Below are 17,018 nucleotides of genomic sequence, written 5' to 3'. Positions count from 1 at the left end.
GATTCTCTCTCTCCTCTCTCTTTGTATCTCCCCCAACAGTCTCTCTCTCAACATAAATAAACATTAAAAAAAAAAAAAAAAAGGAAGAATGAGGTACTGATTCATTAAGCATGGATGAACCCTGAAAACATTATGTGAAGTGAAAGCTGCCAGGCACAAAACGCTGCAGGTTATGTGATTTCATTTATATGAAATGTCCAGAAGAGGCAAATGCATAGACACAGAAAACAGACAGTTGTTGGGGCACCTGGTGGCTCAGTCAGTTGAGCATCCAACGTCAGCTCAGGTCATGATCTGGTGGCTCACGGGTTGGAGACCCACATCCAGCTTTGCGCTGACAGCGTGAAGCCTGCTTTGGATTCTCTGTCTCCCTCTCTCTCTGCCCCTTGCCTGCTCCGTCTCTCTCTTTCTCTTTCTCTCTCTCTTTCAAAAATAAACACTTAGAAATATTTTGAAAAAAGAAAACAGTGTTGCCAAGGTCTGGGGGAGGAGGGAATGGGGAGTGACCACTAATGGGTACAGGGTTTCTTTCTGGGGTGATGAAAATGTCCTGAAATTAGATAGTGGTAATGGTTGCGCAATCTTATGAATATATTAAAACCCACTACTACTGTACTGGGTGAACTTCATAGCATGTGAAGTTCAATAGAAATAATAATAAACGAAGTTTGGCCACTGAGTCCTGTGCATGTAGAAAGTACAGCAGTGGAGTGATGCCTTTGGGCTCCTGTTGATACCCTTTGGCATTGGGATGGGGTGTTAGAAGATGGGTGGGTTTGGATGGGGATGAGTCTCCCGCACCCAGGCTACAAGTGGATCCTCCAATTGGATCACCAGTGGTTAACTGCCTATGGAGGTAGTAAAACTCTTGTGATGAATGGGGCTGTGACAGCCAAGTATGTTGTGGAGGGGATGAAGCTTAACATTTTCTTGAGACCACCCATCTCCACCAGAATCAGACTAAGAACCTTTGTACAGGCAGGCCCGTTTCGCGTAGGAATTGGGAAAATTGTAGCAGCCCCTTGGGCCCTCCTTTCTCCTGGGAACATCTGGTGGGCAGCCATGTATCACAGGGTGTGGGGTCAGATGCTGGCTACAGAAAGCCTCAGTATAGAATGGACCTCAGTGACTTTCCAAGTGGCATCATGGCAGAGAAAAGGGACCCATGTGCCATTCACAAGTGGCCATGTGGGAAGTTGCCCCTACACATACTTAGCTTCCTTGAGATCGTTCTGGTCCCCTTACCTTCTTTTTTTACTTATTCGTTTTTTAAGTTTATTTATTTATTTTGAGAGAGAGTGAGAGAGAGAGAGAGAGAGAGGGAGAGGGAAAACAAGTGGTGGAGGGGCAGAGAGAGAGAATTCCAAGCAGTCTCCACACTGTCAGTGAGGAGCCCGATGCGGGGCTCAAACTCACGAAGTGTGAGATCACGACCTGAGCCAAAGTCAGACGCTCAAGCGACTAAGCCACCCAGGTACCCCAGGTCCCTTTATCTTCTGATGGGGCCTGTGAGCTTTGGCTGCAGAGAACTGTTAAGGTATACTGGTGGCTAGATTGGACAGGGGGATCTAAGCAGAAGTGAAGGAAGGAATCCCAAGCAGGCTCCGCTTGTTGGCACAAAGCCCAATACGGGGCTCATGAACCATGAGATTATGACCTGAGCCAAAATCAAGAGTTGGATGCCTAACCAACTGAGCCACCCAGGCACCCTCCAAAAATGTTAAGCTATTTTTTAAGTGGTAAGAGATAGTTAAGAATCAAAAACATCCCATTTGGATTCCACATCATGTCGGATCTTCCTGGTTTTAATAATGTTTACCCTTCTAGTGTTTTGTTTTGTTTAAATTTTAAATTTAAATTCTATTTTAGTAGGTTCCACCCCCAGCATAAGGCTTGAACTCACAACCCTGAGATTAAGAGTCACATGCTCTACCGACTGAGCCAGCCAGGTGCCCTTAGTGCTTTGTTTTTTTAAGGGATCACTGATTAAAACAGAACATACATAATTTTCAGATTTTATTTACTTATTTATTTAGACTTAAAATTTTTTATTGTTGTAAATACATGTAACAAAATTTATTATATTAACCTTTTTTTAACTTTATTTATATATTTTGAGAGAGACAGTGTGTGCAAGCAAGTGGGGGAGGGGAGAGGGAGAGGGAGAGAGAGAATCCCAAGCTTGGGGCTTGAACCCATGAACCAGGAGATCATGACCTGAGCCGAATCAAGAGCCAGATGCTTCACCGAATGAGCCACCCAGGTGTTCCCTCAACCTTTTTTTTTTTTAAGTTTATTTTTTTAGTAATCTCCACACTCGACGTGGGGCTTGAACTCATGACCCCAAGGTCAAAAGTAACATGCTCTTCCGACTGAGTCAGGCAGGCGCCCCAATCTTAACCATTTTTTGTGTCCATCTCAGTGGTATCAAGTTCAGGTTTTATTTTTTATTTTATTTTATTTTTTAATGCTTATTTATTTTTGAGAGAGAGAGAGTAGGGGAGGGACAGAGAGAGAGAGGGGGGACACAGAATCTGAAACAGGCTCCAGGCTCCGAGCTGTCAGCATAGAGCCCAATGTGGGGCTCAAACCCACAAACCGTGAGATCATGACCTGAGTTGAAGTTGGATGCTCAACCGACGAAGCCACCCAGGCGCCCCAAGTTCCAGTTTTATTTTAAGGCTTATGATCTCATCGGATTATAATCACATCAGGTTTCGGCATATGTCGTAAAGCCAGGAGCCTCGGGACTCTCCATTTCCACCTACCCCCATCCCATGCCACATTTTGTGCTCCTTCTGGCCCTTTCCTCAAAACCACCGGGCCAGACCAATGTGAGTCAGGCTGCCCTTGTGACCATCTTGTAAGACACTAACATTGCAACATATTTTTGTAGCATTTCTCATGAAATGGCTGTCATTTTGCAAAAGCAAATATTAATACCTGGTAAGGATTGTGTTCAGGTTGCTTGCCAGACCAGGAATTTATACCTATGCTTCTCCAGTCCCTCCCGTATACATGGGTTGTGTGACTTGGGGCACAACGTCACCCGTGTGCGGGGCCTGCTTGTCATCTGTCAGCGAGCGAGTGGAACTAGACAATCTCCGAAGGGAGCCGAGTGGCTGAACAACACTCCCTCCTCACTCCTTGCTCCCAGGTTCCTCCGAGCCTCACCCCAGGAGAAGGGAGGCCGGAGGGCAAATGTTCAGGGTCTTGGAGACAGAATTCTCCCAAGAGGCCTACTTTGTTGGTGCCCACGCCTCACCTCACAGATGGCTTCCAACCAAAACTGAGGCTAACTGGCCTAAAGACGAAGAGATGCATATTCATGAAAAGTATGGGGAAGGCTGGGTCAAGCAGGAGGGGGCTGGATGGCAGGGGCGGGTTCGGAGGGGTGCAGTGGGCAGGCCAGGGCCAGGGCCACACCTCGAGATCAGGCAGAGCGAGGGGCCTGGGGCCTGGCTATGGGGTGAGACTGAGTTCAACACAACCACTGCCCATTCCGGCCCCACCTCTCGCCAGGAAACGCCTCCCCACCACATTGACCACATCCCCCCAGGTTGCCTTGGAAACACTCCCCAGGGGCAAGAGGAGTTGGGGCACTGTTGCCCAGCAACAGGTGGTGCCCTCCCTTCCGGCCTCATCTGAGGCAACTGCCTGACACCCTGCACAAGGAGGAGTGCTCTGAAGGGAGAGGCAGGAGCCCTGGGGCCGCCCTGAGTTAAGGTGAGGCGTGGTGAGGGCCCCTGCAGGTGGCAGACCTGGGGGGCAGAGAGAAGCAGGCAGAGTCAAACAAGGGAGGCACGTTTGGCCAGGCCCGGGGCCAGAGCCGGAGAGGAGAGGCGGGGACAGGTGCAGAGGTGGCGCCGGGACCTGGCAGGACAGCAAGCTCAGTGGAACCTGCAGAGAGCAAGACCAAATCCAAGGAGAGTCGTGAGGGCCCAGGAGCACCCAAGGTGCCAGCCAAGCGGTGGGAGGGGGCGCACAGGCAGGGTGGGAGTCGGGAGGGGAGCTTCTCGTTTCTGCACCCACCACTTCCTCTGAGGCCCAAGCAAGACGTGGGGGGAGCCTAGACAGCAGGAAAGAATCTCTGGGGGCCCTTACAGTTTTGTCTGAGGCACCCCGGGGTCTGGGTGGCGGGAGTAGGGGTGGGGGACAGGGCGTCTGGAAGCAGGTTCAGGAGCCAGAGCAGGAGGGCCGGCTGCCGACCAAGGTGGGATCCTGGCTCTCCAACCTTCTGCCTATCTCTCGCCGTTCTGGGCCCTCTTTGTTCCTCTGTCTGCTGGGGTCTGTTTCCCAGGCCGGATGCGGAGCCGCTCGGGCCTCTGTCTCTCCCCTCATTCTTGTTTGGACACACGCTGCCTCTCTCTTCCTATAGGTTGTGCTGACCTTGTCTCATGTGCTTCCTCTCCTGACCCCTGTCTCTTCAGATGCCCTCAACTCCAGAGCAGCCCTCTGGGCATGTGGAGGGACTCCCTGAGTCGGAGCTGGTTACATGGCCCCCGCTGCCCTGTGGGCCCTGCATCCCCATCATGCTGGCCCTGGCCTCCCTCGCCGCCCTCTTCCTCGTAACGACAGCTGTGTTGGCCGAACGCCTCTTCCGCCGCTCTCTGCACCCAGACCCCAGCAACCGTGCACCCACCCTGGTCTGGCGCCCCGGAGGAGAACTGTGGATCGAGCCCAGGGGCACCCCCCGAGAGCGCTCAGAAGACTGGTATGGCTCTGCGGTCCCCTTGCTGATGGATGGGGCCCCAGACCCTCCCATCTCTGGAGGCACCTTGGAGGCCCGAGCCACAGCCCCACCTGCCCCTATAGCCCCACTCTCCCCTCCCAGCTCCTTGGGCCTCCAGAGCCCACCCAGGGCCCCAGTCCGCAGCACCTTCTGGGGGCCCCAGGCCTTGGAGGAGAGGCCCTATGCTCCGGGCCTGGTGAGCTGGGCTGAGCCTGAACAGAGGCCAGAGGCCAGCATGCACCTGGGGAGCCCCCAGACCCGGAGGCAGCGGCTAGGGAGCTCTGATCTGGAGTGGGGCCTCCAACCTCGGGTCACCCTGGAGCAGATCTCTGCTTTCTGGAGGCGTGAAGGTCGGACCAGCGTGGGGTTCTGATTCCCTAGGGCCTGGAGGACTGGCCTCTCCAAGACACTGAGGAAGCCCTTACCTCAGAGGGTCTCTCTGAGGCCTTAAGACCCTGAGGCTCCAGCGTAAGAGCCCAAGTTCATACTTGGGCCCACAGGGAAGAACACCCCTCCCAAGGCCTTTTACATCTGGATTTCAATTCCCTGGATCTGGGGCTGGGCAGGCACCGCATGGACAGAGCCTGTGCTGCAGGGGAAGCCCAGAAGTATCTCTCTGGCTGCCCAGGGTCGCGGCACAGACAATTGGAGGTGGGGCCGACTACGGGCCAGAAGTCGCCAAAATCATGTTCTAGATTAAGAAAGATCTCAAGCTACCAAACAGGTAGGAAATAGGATCGTCACAGAAGCTTCCACCTTCACTGTGCACCTAAGATGCCAACATCGGCGTGCAGGGGTCCTGTGGCTGCCGAACAGACTGAATGTAGATGACCAGGGTCAGTCCTGCCAGCAGGAGAGGACAGGAAGCCAGCCTCCCAGAGCCACGGATCATGCCTCCAGGAAAACACAGACAGAGGTCAAGGCCAGGCAAAGGAGCGTCTTATTACATCCCAACTGTAGCTTTGACCCCCAACTTGCCACAGGAAACTTGGGCAGCCAAATTGGAGAGGCCCCTCCTTGCCTCCAGCTAGGACCTCGAGTCAAGGGAGGTCAGGGGGCAGCCGTCCCATTAAGGTTGAACATGGCAGCCCGCTGACTCTGACCCCTCCGGGGTGAGGGAGGCCCGCCGAAGCGATCGGAGTTTGATCCAATGTGGAAAGGAACACTGTCCCTGGGGAAGAGCAGCTCCCGGTGTGCGGCCTCTGGCCATCCTCCCTCCCAGCTTGCTGGATCAATCCAGACAGATTTGCCCCATGACAGGCTTATTTATAATGCCTCACCCGGTAGAAATGGAGCCCAGAGATGTCCTTGATTCCGCAGCCATCTGTATCAGCTGGCCGCCCCCTGGGAGGGGAGCCAGGAGCTGGGGAGAGGAAAAGGAGATGCACTCCCGGCACGGGGAGGGAAGGGGGGCCCGATTTCCCAAACTTCAGTCACGAATGTTAGGATTTTTGCCTTATCACTTTACCACCTGTACTATTATTTACTTCATATTTTTCCTTAAGATGATTTCCTATTTGCTGAATAAATTGATTTTAGAAGGAACATTTTTTTGTATCACTTCTGCAAATGGAAAACCAGTTATCACGTGCCATAAATAGAAAGTAAAACATGAAAATAAATACAAGGTTAAACAAAGATATTACGTTCTAAGTAGATATTGTTCCCTCCCTGCTAGTAGCATTCATTGACCCAGGGGTCTGCTCTTTTTTTTTTTTAATTTCTTAATGTTTATTTATTTTTGAGACAGAGACAGAGACAGAGGGTGAGTGGGGGAGGGACCGAGAGAGAGGGAAACACAGAGTCCAAAGCAGCCTGCAGGCTCTAAGCTGTCAGCACAGAGCTCGATGTGGGGATCGAACTCACAACTGTGAGATCATGACCTGAGCCAAAGTTGGATGCTCCACTGATTGAGCCACCCACGTGCCCCATGTTGTTTCTATGTTAAAAGAAAAGAGAATTGATGGGTCAGCAAGTGTTAAGAAAGTGTTAGACATTCGAGTACCATCCTGAGACATTCCCCCCGGAAGTACTGAGACAGACTGAGAGTTCTGCACGGGGAGCAGCCACCCTGCGCTATTTGATGGCCAGGAACCTCCCAAGTTCACACGCAGGAAATGCTGCTGGGCAGGGAGCTGTAGTCAGCTCTTCCTTCCTGCTCAGGAGGGCCTGGACCTCCCGCTCGCTCTTTGGGTGCCAGAAGTCAAAGTAACACCGGAGCACCGTCTCTGAGCCAGGCCCTGGGGATGGAGGCGTCAGCCCGGCCCCGGCTCGCAAGGAGCTCAGACTCTCTGGTGACAGGAGCAGGGGTGGAAGGAGGTGCCATGAGATAGGGACACATAACTGACACAAGATAGAGATCAGAGCCCCCCTCCCATCTCGGTCACTCAGGAGCTGGATAAGGCTGTCACTTCTCATTGTCGCCATCAGCTGACGGGACTGGGTTGTGGGGACTCTGCCCACAGGAGCAAACACACAGCCCACCAGGGAAACAAAACAGACATACAGTGTTCAGAGCTTAGATGCTGGCCTGCCAAGCGCTCAGCAGAGGCAGGGCTCCGGCTCTCCATCTGGCTTTGCCGCCCACTCGCTCGGAGACTTCAGAAAAGTGATTTTTACGTTGCTGGGACTCACGTTCTTTTTCTGTACGAGAAAGTCGAAAGGTGAACAGGATGCCCTACGGGAACTTTTCTAGCTGTGACCTCTAAGGATGCTATAAAATGAAAAAGGGGTGGGGTGCCTGAGTGGCTCAGTCGATTAAGTCCGACTTCGGCTCAGGTCATGATCTCGAGGTTTGTGAGTCACGATCAGGTTCTCGGGTTCGAACCCTGCATCAGGCTCTCTGCTGTCGGCTGAGAACCTGCTTCAGATCCTCTGTCTCCCTCTCTCTGATCCTCCCCCACCCTCTGTCTCTCTGTCTCCCTCTCAAAAACAAATAAACTTAAAAAAAAAAAAAATGAGAGAGGGGTGTGTGCCCGCACTGCTGAATGTGATCTTCCTGATGTGGAGCCCAGAGTCCCCGTCCATTCCCAAACCCAGACCAGGGGCCACATGTTACTAGCAGCCCCCAAAAATGAACAGATGACTGAGGGGTGGATTAACAGAGGAGTTAGTTTTACCCTTTCTCCTTTCTGTTGTTGTTTTTAAGTTTATTTATTTATTTATTTTTTTTTTTTGAGAACGAGAGAGCGCTTGTGCACAAGCGGGGGAGGGGCAGAGAGAAGGAGAGACAGAATCCCAAGCAGGCTCTGCGCCATCAGAGCCCGATTTGGGGCTCAAACTCACGACCGGTGGGATAAGGACCCGAGCCGAGATCAAGAGTCTGACGCTTAATTACTGAGCCCCCCAGGAGCCCCACTGCTTTCTCTGTTTTAAACCTCTCTGCCGCTTATTTTTAACACCTGTTAATTACTTTCGCGCATTGAGTCCTTCTTTCAAGTCTTCCGGTGCTTAAAATATACACACTGTACCGTCCTTTGCTTGATGGTTCTGTTGTCTGGAGCTCGAGGGTACTTACTCTCATCCATGACAGATGGTTTCCTCTTGTGCTTTCTAGTTTGGGGCTGTGAACTCAGAGTCAGCAGGGCCTTACCTATGCTTCAAAGGTATTATGAACCCTGAGCTATGTTATTTGTTCATTTTATCAGGGCTGACGATTCAATTTATCATTTTATGCAGATGGTGATCCAGGTAAGGACAAGCCACTGGTAATGGATTCTCAGGAGAGATTTTCTATTGCCATCAGATCTCGGTGAACCAGATGGTTCTTTTATACTGGCTAAGCTGATGGAAATGGAAAGATTTTTTTTTTCTAGTCTACTCTTTTGGTTTTTTAAAGTTTACTCATTTATTTTGAGAGGGAGAGCGCAGGTGAGGGAGGGGCGGAGAGAGAGGGAGAGAGAGAGGATCCCGAGCAGGCTCCTCAATGCCAGCGCAGAGCCTGTTTCAGGGCTCGAACCCACCAACCGTGGGAGCCAGAGTCACAACCTGAGCCAGAGTTGAACATGCTCAACCGACTGGGCCACCCAGCTGCTCCATTTCTAGTCTGTTCTTTCACTGAAGGTGTCTCCCTTTAAGGGGTTGAGCTTTAAATTAAGGTCTCGGTTTTCTTTTTTTTTTCAACGTTTATTTATTTTTGGGACAGAGAGAGAGCATGAACGGGGGAGGGGCAGAGAGAGAGGGAGACACAGAATCGGAAACAGGCTCCAGGCTCTGAGCCGTCAGCCCAGAGCCTGACGCGGGGCTCGAACTCACGGTCCGCGAGATCGTGACCTGGCTGAAGTCGGATGCTTAACCGACTGCGCCACACAGGCGCCCCAAGGTCTCGGTTTTCAATGCCCCAACGAGGCCAGGCCTCATCTCCAATCTCCAGGGGGGTATAAAACCCAATCCCCTGCATTGCCAAGATCTGCACAACCACACAGCCCCCTCACAGCTCTGGTTTTCAATTTCCTCTTTGTGGGCGGGGATTCCCCTTACTAAACACAGTTATGCATTTTAAAGGATGTTTACTTGATTTTATGCTGAATTTCTAAACGCATCAAGGTGGGCATGTGTTTGTCAGGTTATACCGTTCACAATGTCACAAAGCCCAGACTATTTCCTCTGTGAACAACTTCAAATCTCTTCTACCATAAAACAACCAACCAATCCAGCCTCTCATTCTCCATCCTTCACCACACGTTGCCTCCCACCTCCCGCACAGTCGAACTTTCAGAAAGAGCTGTCTGTCCTAACTGCCTACATTTTCTCCTCTCCGGAGTGCCTGCGCCCTGATGCAGGCTCCCACCTGCTTCCAGCACTCTAGAGAGGCCGCTTTCACCAAAATCACGGCCTGCATATTTCAATGAAAGGGCACTGGATACGCTCCTGTCGGCAGCGTTAGACATTTTGATGCTTTCCTTGACACATTTTCTTCGCTTGGCTTCTGTGACTCCACACACAATCTGATCTCCCTTCCCTCCCTCTGGCCATCTTCTCTGGATATTTGTGGTCTGTGTTCTTCAGAGGTCAGTCCTGGACTGCTTTTGATGTCTGACACACTTCCCCTGGGCAATCTGTCTCATACTTGAGAGTCCCTGACTCTCCACCTCCAACAGCGGCAGATACGGTCCATGTTCTGCCATTATTCCCAACTCCTAGTAACAGCGGTAGAGAGACAGAACGATCAACTAAAGGATTATCTTAGAACAACTCCACAGCTATCCCTGGGTACAGAGTCAGTATTCATCCCCAGGATAAAACCAAAAAGAAAGAGGGACGCCTGGGTGGCTCAGTTGGTTAAATGTTCGACTTCAGCTCGGGTCATGATCTTGCGGTTTGTGAGTTTGAGCCCCACATCGCGCTCATAGGTGACCAAGTGGACCAGGGGACAGAGGCGGGAAGGGATCATATGCCTGTCTGTAGGACAGCAGCCACTAGGCTCTACTAATCATGTCTGTCTTGATTTTCCAACAGAAGCTAGAATCCAGATTTTTAGGTGAAAATCAAGCAAAATGTTGGTCACTTTATATAGATATAGATTTAGATGTAGATATAGATATAGATAGATCAGGGTTTCTTGTTCCCCTTCCCCCCACCCAGGTGACACTTGGCGTGTCTGGAGACATTTTTGGCTGTAACATCGAGGGGGATACTACCGGTACCTAGCGGATAGAGACCAAAGAGGCTGCTGAATATCCCACAGCATGCAGGAAAGTCTCCCCCCACCAAGAATTATCTGGGTCAAAAGTCAATACTGTGAAGGTGGGGAACCCCCTGATTTAAGACCATCTGGGAACAGGCTGCCACGCCTCATACCACCAAAGCCAAAAGGAGCAAGGCTGTGGGCCACGTGTGATTCATGACCCATCAGCTGGAGATCACTTTTTAAAATTTTTTGAAATTTCTTCTTTCTATAGAGAAAGAGAGCACATTGGTGGGGAAGAAGGGCAGAGGGAGAGAGGGAGACTCTTGAGCAGGCTCCATGCTCAGTGTGGAGCCCAGCATGGGGCTGGGCTTGAGGTTGTGAGTTCAAGCTTTATGTTGGGCTCCGTGCAGGGCATAAAGCCTACTTAAGAAGAAGAAGAAGAAGAAGAAGAAGAAGAAGAAGGCAAAGCCCAAATTCATAGGTCCAGAGAACAGATTGGTTTTGGCAGAGGTGGGGTGTGGGGGGCAGGCAAAGTGGGTGAAGGGGGTCAAAGATACAAACTCACAGTCACAAAATAAATAAGTCCTGATGATGTAATGTACCACGTGGTGCCTATAGTTAACAATACTGTAATCTATGCTGGAAAGTTGCTAAGAGAGTAGATCTTAAAAGTTCTCATCACAAGAAAAGAAAACTGTGACTAGGTGTGGGGATGGATGTTAACTAGACTTCTTGTGGTAATCATTTAGCAATATACACAGATATCGAATCATCACATTATACACTTCAACTAATATAATGTTCTATGTCCATTACATCTCAATTCAAAAAAAAAAGTGAAGGCAAAAAAGAGACATTTTCAGATTTACAAAAGCTGAACCAGAAGACCCACACCCAATGCAATTGTAAAATGACATCCTTTGAGCAGCAGAAAAATAATCCTAGAAGAAATATGGATTGACAAAAGGAATGAGAAGCATCAGAAATAGTAGAAATTGTAGGGGCGCCTGAGTGGCTCAGTTGGTTAGGCGCCCAACTCTTGGTTCCAGCTCAGGTCATGATCTCACAGTTTGTGAGTTCAAGCCCTGCCTCAGGTCCCTGCTCACAGCACAAAGCCTGCCTGGTATTCTCTCTCTCCCTCTCTCTCTCTGCCCCTCCTCCACTCTCTCTGTCTCTCAAAATAAATAAACTTAGATGTAGGGGCATCTGGTTGGCTCAGTCAGTAGACCATGAGACTCTGGATCTCTGGGTTGTGAGATCAAGCCCCACATTGGATATAGAGATTACATAAAATTGTTTTTTAATCTTAAAAAAAGTAAATAGTAGACATATGGATACACACACACACACGCACGCACATATATGACTTATTTTCTTATTATTTAAGTGCCTTTCAAGGATAATTGATTTTCTCAACAAAAAGAATAGTATATTGTGGGGGGTTGAATATATATAAAAGTTAAATACACGACAATGATAGCATAAAGGCCAAGAGGGGAGAAATGGAAGTCTACAGTTGTAAGGTTTTTATAATATATATGATGTGGTGTATGCCCATCAAAAGCAGACTGATGAATGTTAAAGATGAATGCTATAAGCCCTAAAGCAACCACACACACACACACACACACACACACACAAGCAAAGAGTTATAGCTCAACAAAGGAGGGGGAAAAAACATTGTAAAAAATACCTCCAACAAAAAGCACAAGAAGGGACACCTGGGTGGCTCAGTCGGTTAAGCATCTGACTTCGGGTTGGGTCATGATCTCACAGTTCATGAGTTCAAGCCCTGCGTCGGGCTCTGTGCTAACAGTTCAGAACCTGGAGCCTGCTTTGGATTCTGTGTCTCCCTCTGTCTCTGCCCCACCCCTGCTTGCTCTCGGTCCCCGTCTTTCTTGAAAAGAAACACTAAAAACATGTTTTAAAGGCAGCCAAAGAGGAAAAGGGGAACAAAGAACAAATAAAAAACAAGTAGCAAGACGATAGATTCAATTCTAACCATATCAATGATTACATTAAACATAAATAGTCCAGGCTAGATTGGAAAGGACACCACTTTACACCCACTAGGGTGGCTAGAACAAAAAAGACAGATAACAAGAAGTGTTGGTGAGGATGTGGAGAAATTGGAACTCTTGTACATTGCTAGTGGGTATGTAAAATAATGGCCCAACAGCTTTGGAAAGCAGTTTGACAAGTGCCTGAAAAAGTTAAACATTGGGGCGCCCGGGTGGCTCAGTTGGTCAAGCGTTGGACACTTGATCTCAGCTCGGGTCTTCATGTCAGGGTCGTGAATTCAGTCCTTCACGCTGGGCATGGAGCCTACTTAAAACAACAACAGCAACAACGACAAAGTTAAACACGATCCAGAAATTCTCTGGGTGTATATACCCAAGAGAAATTGAAAACATAAGTTTACACGCACAAAAAACCTGCCCATGAATCTTCACAGCAGCATTATTCATAGTAGCCAAAAAAGTGGAAGCGAGACATATGTGCATCGATGGTGAATGAATAAACAAAATGTGGTCTACTCACAAAATGAAATACTATTCAGCCACAAAAGGAAATGAACTACTGATGTGTGCTACAATGTGCATGAACCTTGGAAATATGCCAGGTGAAATAAGGCAGACACAAAGGGCCATATACTGTATGATTCTATTTACGTGAAATGTCCAGAAGAGGAAAATCCATAGAGACAGAAAGTAGAATAAAGGTTGCCAGTGGATGACGGAATGGGGAATGGGTATTATATAGTGGAAACTATACAGCGGGGATGGTTCCACAACTCCATAAATATACTAAACACCACTGGATGGAACATTTTGAAAGGGTGAATTTTATGGGATCAAATTACATTCTCAATTTTCAAAAGTTAATACATCAAGAAGACGGGATTAGATCTGTTATTTAAAGTTGTATGGGGCCTCTGAGTGGCTTAGTCATTTGAACGTCCAACTCTTGGTTTGGGCTCACGTCATCGTCTCACGGTTTGTGGGTTTGAGCCTCGCGTTGGGCTCTGCGCTGACAGGGTGGAGCCTGCTTGAAATTCTCTCTCTCCTCCCCCCTCTTTCCCTGTCCCTCCCCTGCTTTCATGTGCGCACACTCTCTCTTTCTCTAAAAATAAGTGAACTTCAGAGGCACCTGGGTGGCTCAGTCGGTTGGGTGACCAACTCTTGATTTCAGCTCGTCATGATTTAATGGTTCATGAGTTTGAGCCCCACACCGGGCTCTGCGCTGACAGTGGGAACCTGCTTGGGATTCTCTCTTTCCCTCTCTCTCTCTCTCTGTCCCTCCCATGAGTGTTCCTTCTCTCTCTCAAAGTAAATAAACTTAAAAAAAAAAAACAAACTTTACAAAGGGGTACTTGGGTGGCTCAGTCAGGTAAGCATCCGACTTCAGCTCAGGTCATGATCTCTCAGTTCGAGGGTTCGAGCCCCACGTCAGGCTCCGTGTTGACAGCTCACAGCCTGGAGCCTGCTTCGGATTCTGTGTCTCCCTCTCTCTCTGCCCCTCCCCTGCTTATACTTTGTCTCTCCCCCCTCTCAAAAATAAATAAACATAAACATTTTTTTAAAAATAGCAAAACTAACAAAAATAAAGAAAAGTGTGTACAAGCTAAATTCTTTCTCCTTCACACAAGGAGTCCATAGAGCTTTAAAAACTATAAAGGATCATCTTTACAATTCAAGAGAGCCACCAGAAGAATTAAAAACTTCTTAAAAGTGGTTCTCTCCAGGGAATGGGAGTGCATAGAGACTTTCACTTCTTCATTTTATACCGTGTAACTGAATTAATTAACAAATGAAAAATAAAGGTGAGGATAAATTAACTGTTGGTTCTCCTTTAATTATTGTATGCAGAGCTTCCCTGAGTTGTTGCCACAGACAGGTCATGGAAAACAGTTTTCTTGCACCTTCTCTGTCTTCCCCCATACACTTTTCATTCATTAGAATTCATTAGATTGGAATTAAAAAAAAATTCAAGTCTTGGTTTAACCCCCCAAATCATCCGTCTATTTGGGTAGTTACTTTACCACAAATACAAAACTGTGTCCAGTACAATCCTTTACCTAAAAAACTGCCAAATCTCAATAAATTCCCCTTCCGGCTCGCAACGTTCGAGAAAACAAAGCAAATCGTGCAAAAACTAAAAATGACATAGTTTGGGTTCTCGGTGAGATTACAGTTAAGGGGCTTTTATTGTTGCTTGTTCATATGGGAAGAACGATTTTTATCCAGCCTTTAGGAAATCAGCATTGTCCTTCACATACTGGTATATTATTCGAACAAAACTGCTCTCCTTTGGCTAAAAAGCAACCAAATATCAAGAAGCAAGTGGCTTGTGGGGTAGCTCTTTGTTGGTACTGTCTAAGGCTTTGGAATCCCTCAGCTGAATTGCTGGGAGAGAGGAAAAGAGGTCACCCGGCAACCCACCAAATAGAGATATGTTTGAGGATCTCTGCTTCTGATCATTTTCCAGGAGCACTATACTGGATTCCAGTGGTCTAAACAGCGCTACATACCTGAAATGAAGAAAGCCCTCATCATCTGGCATAAATCTGAGGTGTACGGGGATCAATGGAGACGTTATTCACAGCCTTACGGTCAGATTCCCTTCAGTACTTTGTAGATTGGTTTTACAAGCTGAGCTACTTAGGGCCTCAGAAAGCAGGTCTTAAAATGTTGCCAAGTAACTGCCAAAATGATCTATTACTCGGGAAGTGATTGGAACAGAGTCCACAGGTACTGAAATATTTATGGAATTTTACCTACTATATTGTCTTGAAGGGCTGGCGATAAATTAATATATGTGTCCACACCGCATAATGCCACAGTGGGATCTTTTAAAGATCCGAAGTTGAATTGCTTTCAGATACGGTTTGGTTTGCTAATAATGTCCTGCCGTTTTTAAATGCCTTCAGTTTTTAACTGGCCTTGGCACGCTAAAACTCATGCCCACTGAGTTCACTGACTCTGTCAGCCTGGTGTGACCTCTTTGCCTTCCCCGGCCCCGGCCCCCGCTGGACTCGATGCCCCAGTTGGCGGGTGGAGGGCTGGGAACAGGGACGAGGACATGGAAGCAGGGTGGATGGGTTGGTGAGTGAATAACACTTGGGTAACCTCTGGAGTCCACAGGGCCTTATAAAATCGCTGAGAGACCTTGAGCGGTTGGATGGAGATGTGGTCAGGGGAGTAAGCTGGGGAAGTGGGTGGAAGAAGGAACTGTGGCACACCTCTCCTCCGTTTCCATCCTTGAGCAGCTGCACTGTGTATTCATAGCCTCCTTGGCCGGTATCTTTGGAGCCCAGAAAGGAAGATGGAAGCAGAGAAAGGAAAGGTGGTGTGATCGTAGTGCCCTCTGGTGGTCAAGAGGGGACTCGACATGTGGTATTCTTAGGTACAAATATTTTCATTGTCTAGTCTCCACCTCACCCCCCACCCCAACCCCCCCCCCCCCGCCGCGTCCCCCCCCCCCGCACCCCCCTGATAGAATATAAACTCCACAAGGACAGGGATTTTTGTCTGTTTACTCATTGTTGTACATCCACCGTCTCGAATTGTGCCTGGTACCACAGTAGGTGTTGAATACATATTTATTGAATGAGTGGCTGACGGATTTCAAACCCGGCTCCGCCACTTTATTGATGTACGACCCTGAGCAGCTCTCTTAACTTCATAAATCCTCAGCTTCCTCACGGGTAAAATAGAGACGCTCACCCCCACCCCTCACGAGCACTGAGGGAAAGAGACCCACCTACCCGGGCTGAGCAAGGCGCTCAGGCAATGGGTGTTCCCGCCCACCCACCAGCCAGCGTTGATGGTGCAATATATGCTGACTGCAGCACCCGATTTGATGGGCACACTCGCCATGATGAGCATGGGTCTTACTGGGCATGGGCAGCTTGGGAGAAATCATCCAAACCCAATCCCAGGCTGGCCAGGCAAGAAGGAAGTGTACCCGATAGGGTGATATCAGGTGAGGTGTGAGATTTCTCTCCTCCCAATCCTGCCCCACCCCCCCAGCTCCTTCCACCCCACCCCCCAACTCCCACAGCCACACCCAACTCTTCCTACTGCCACGAACCCATGGGGCTCCATCTGCCCTCTGAGACTTTGCGCATGCTGTTCCCTCTGACCGCAGTCCCTTCTCTCCACCCACATTGCCACAACCCACATTCAGAGCTCTGAGGGGCTGCATCGGCCTCCTCCTGGGCTCCGTGCAGCCACTGCAGCCCCCTCGAACGCATCTTTGTGCCATGGACTCGGTCTAAACTGCAAATATGCTTATCTCACTTTCCAGCTTCGGTCTGTTCTCGGGACAGAGTCCAAGTCCTCTGACCTACCATCTCGTGGTCTGGACCCAGCCCAGCTCCTAGCCATCTCGCCTCTCTTGATCCCATCTTCAAATCTTCCACCAAACAATCCAAGTCATTTCCCACCTCTGAGCCTTTGCCCTTGCCCTCCCCTCTGCCTGGAAATCCACTCCCTGGCAAGGAAGGCATGTGTTGTTTTTGCCTGCTCAGGATCCATTTCCTTTTCCTCTGGTAATGGAATCCTCTCTCAGCTCTCTGATCTGGAGGTGCCTGTAGGGCTGACCCATTTCTGCCTTCAAGGCAGCCTGAGACTCAGCCTGGTAGATTTCTTTTTT

General features: G+C 49.1%; 1 protein-coding gene across 5 annotated transcripts in view; it reads left to right on the top strand.

Annotated features, from left to right (window-relative positions):
* CE3H16orf54 (chromosome E3 C16orf54 homolog) overlaps nucleotides 1-6,277 on the top strand; it is a 55,180-nt gene extending 48,903 nt beyond the window's left edge. For 2 of the 5 annotated variants that reach the window (XM_047838860.1, XM_047838859.1), the window contains one exon: nucleotides 4,431-6,277. In XM_047838860.1, coding sequence (XP_047694816.1) covers nucleotides 4,431-5,105 — 675 coding nt within the window. In that variant the 3' untranslated portion in view covers nucleotides 5,106-6,277. The other 3 variants (XM_047838856.1, XM_047838857.1, XM_047838858.1) reach the window with 3 other exon arrangements.
* The last annotated feature ends 10,741 nt before the right edge of the window (nucleotides 6,278-17,018 follow it).

The sequence above is a fragment of the Prionailurus viverrinus genome, chromosome E3 (genome assembly GCF_022837055.1).
Source record: "Prionailurus viverrinus isolate Anna chromosome E3, UM_Priviv_1.0, whole genome shotgun sequence".
Lineage (NCBI taxonomy): Eukaryota > Metazoa > Chordata > Mammalia > Carnivora > Felidae > Prionailurus > Prionailurus viverrinus.
Note: the sequence above shows the minus strand (reverse complement) of the source record. Positions and strands in the feature narration are given on the sequence as shown.